Source organism: Poecilia reticulata, linkage group LG4 (genome assembly GCF_000633615.1).
Source record: "Poecilia reticulata strain Guanapo linkage group LG4, Guppy_female_1.0+MT, whole genome shotgun sequence".
Taxonomy (NCBI): Eukaryota; Metazoa; Chordata; class Actinopteri; order Cyprinodontiformes; family Poeciliidae; genus Poecilia; species Poecilia reticulata.
In genome coordinates this window covers 3,622,504-3,623,654 of record NC_024334.1, presented here as the reverse complement: position 1 = coordinate 3,623,654, position 1,151 = coordinate 3,622,504, and the positions used below count along the sequence as shown (strand labels likewise).

The window sequence follows — 1,151 nt, the reverse complement described above, 5'->3', positions numbered from 1 at the left end:
TAAATCTAATGCTGGATGGATATAAAAGGGCTTTGCGTTAATTTGGTGGTTAAATAACAGATTAAAAACAGTAAATGTCTGTTTTTGTTGAGCTCATTTATTTATTCATTTAGCAGAAAAAAGGGTTTCTGAATTGAAAATGTTGCCGTTTTGTTGATGTAGTCTTCAATTAAAGACTCTGCAATCGAGTCCCACCAACCAGTGATGACGCAGAGCATAAAACAAACTCGGAATCACAGTGAAATTTATTTAAAAACGAGCTCTTTGGTTTAGAAATGTTCCTAAAAGCATCAGATCTTTTTAAAGAGTGTTGGATCAGTGCACTCAGAAAGTAGCCGAAGCTGCTGCGGATAGATAATAAAACTGGGAATGTAAAACTTGTGTTCAGTTCGTGGAGGAATCGGAGAGTTAAAGCTCTTCCTTCTTCTTCAGGATTATCTGCCGCACCATGTCGGCGATCTTCGGCCGGATCTGCGTGACGGGAACCTTCGGCCCCCAGGCGTCCACCGCTCTGCCATCAACGTCGATGAGGAACTTCCAGAAGTTCCAGTCAGGCTCTTTTCCGGACACCTCTGCACAGAAAGAGACTTTTAAAACATTKCCTGCTTTTCTCTGCAACGAGGAAAAACAGAAAATATTYAGATTCCAAAGAAACGAGATGCTGGTTGTTATAAACAATTATTTTAGTCATTTATTTATTATTCTGACAATTAAGCAAATAGAAAAGTATTTATGGGAAGTATTTATTTTGTGCGCAAAGATTTCACTTTCATTTTTCAAAATTAATCGACACTTATTTTTAAAAATGAAGCAATACTTTTTATATTATACTTTATTTTCAGTCTTAAGTTTGAAGTATGAAAAAGCTTTTCTTTTATGACCTGGACGTTTCTAACTTTACATKATTTTTTTTTCTCAAGCGGGAAAATGGAGCAGAAAGATATTAAATCTAAAAAAATACAGCACTGACAGCAGTTTAAATTATTATATCAGGATTACTTTGGTATCGTTCAACTGGAGATAATCAGTCGGACTGAATCAGGCATGTAGGGCCATTGGAGGAAAACAAAAGCAAATTTCTGCCAAAAACTCAGAAATGTTGAGATGAATCTCAGAAATATTCTAGAAAAAAACAAGAATATTTTTGTTTC

The 1,151-nt window shown here is 35.5% G+C and overlaps 1 protein-coding gene across 1 annotated transcript in view; it reads right to left on the bottom strand.

The window, feature by feature from the left end:
- Positions 1 to 77: 77 nt before the first annotated feature.
- Positions 78 to 1,151, bottom strand: part of gpx7 (glutathione peroxidase 7) — a 3,737-nt gene continuing 2,663 nt past the window's right edge. The window contains exon 2 of the mRNA XM_008406325.2: positions 78 to 572. Within this exon, the coding sequence (XP_008404547.1) occupies positions 409 to 572 (164 nt within the window). The 3' untranslated portion in view covers positions 78 to 408. The remainder of the gene's footprint in view (positions 573 to 1,151) is intronic.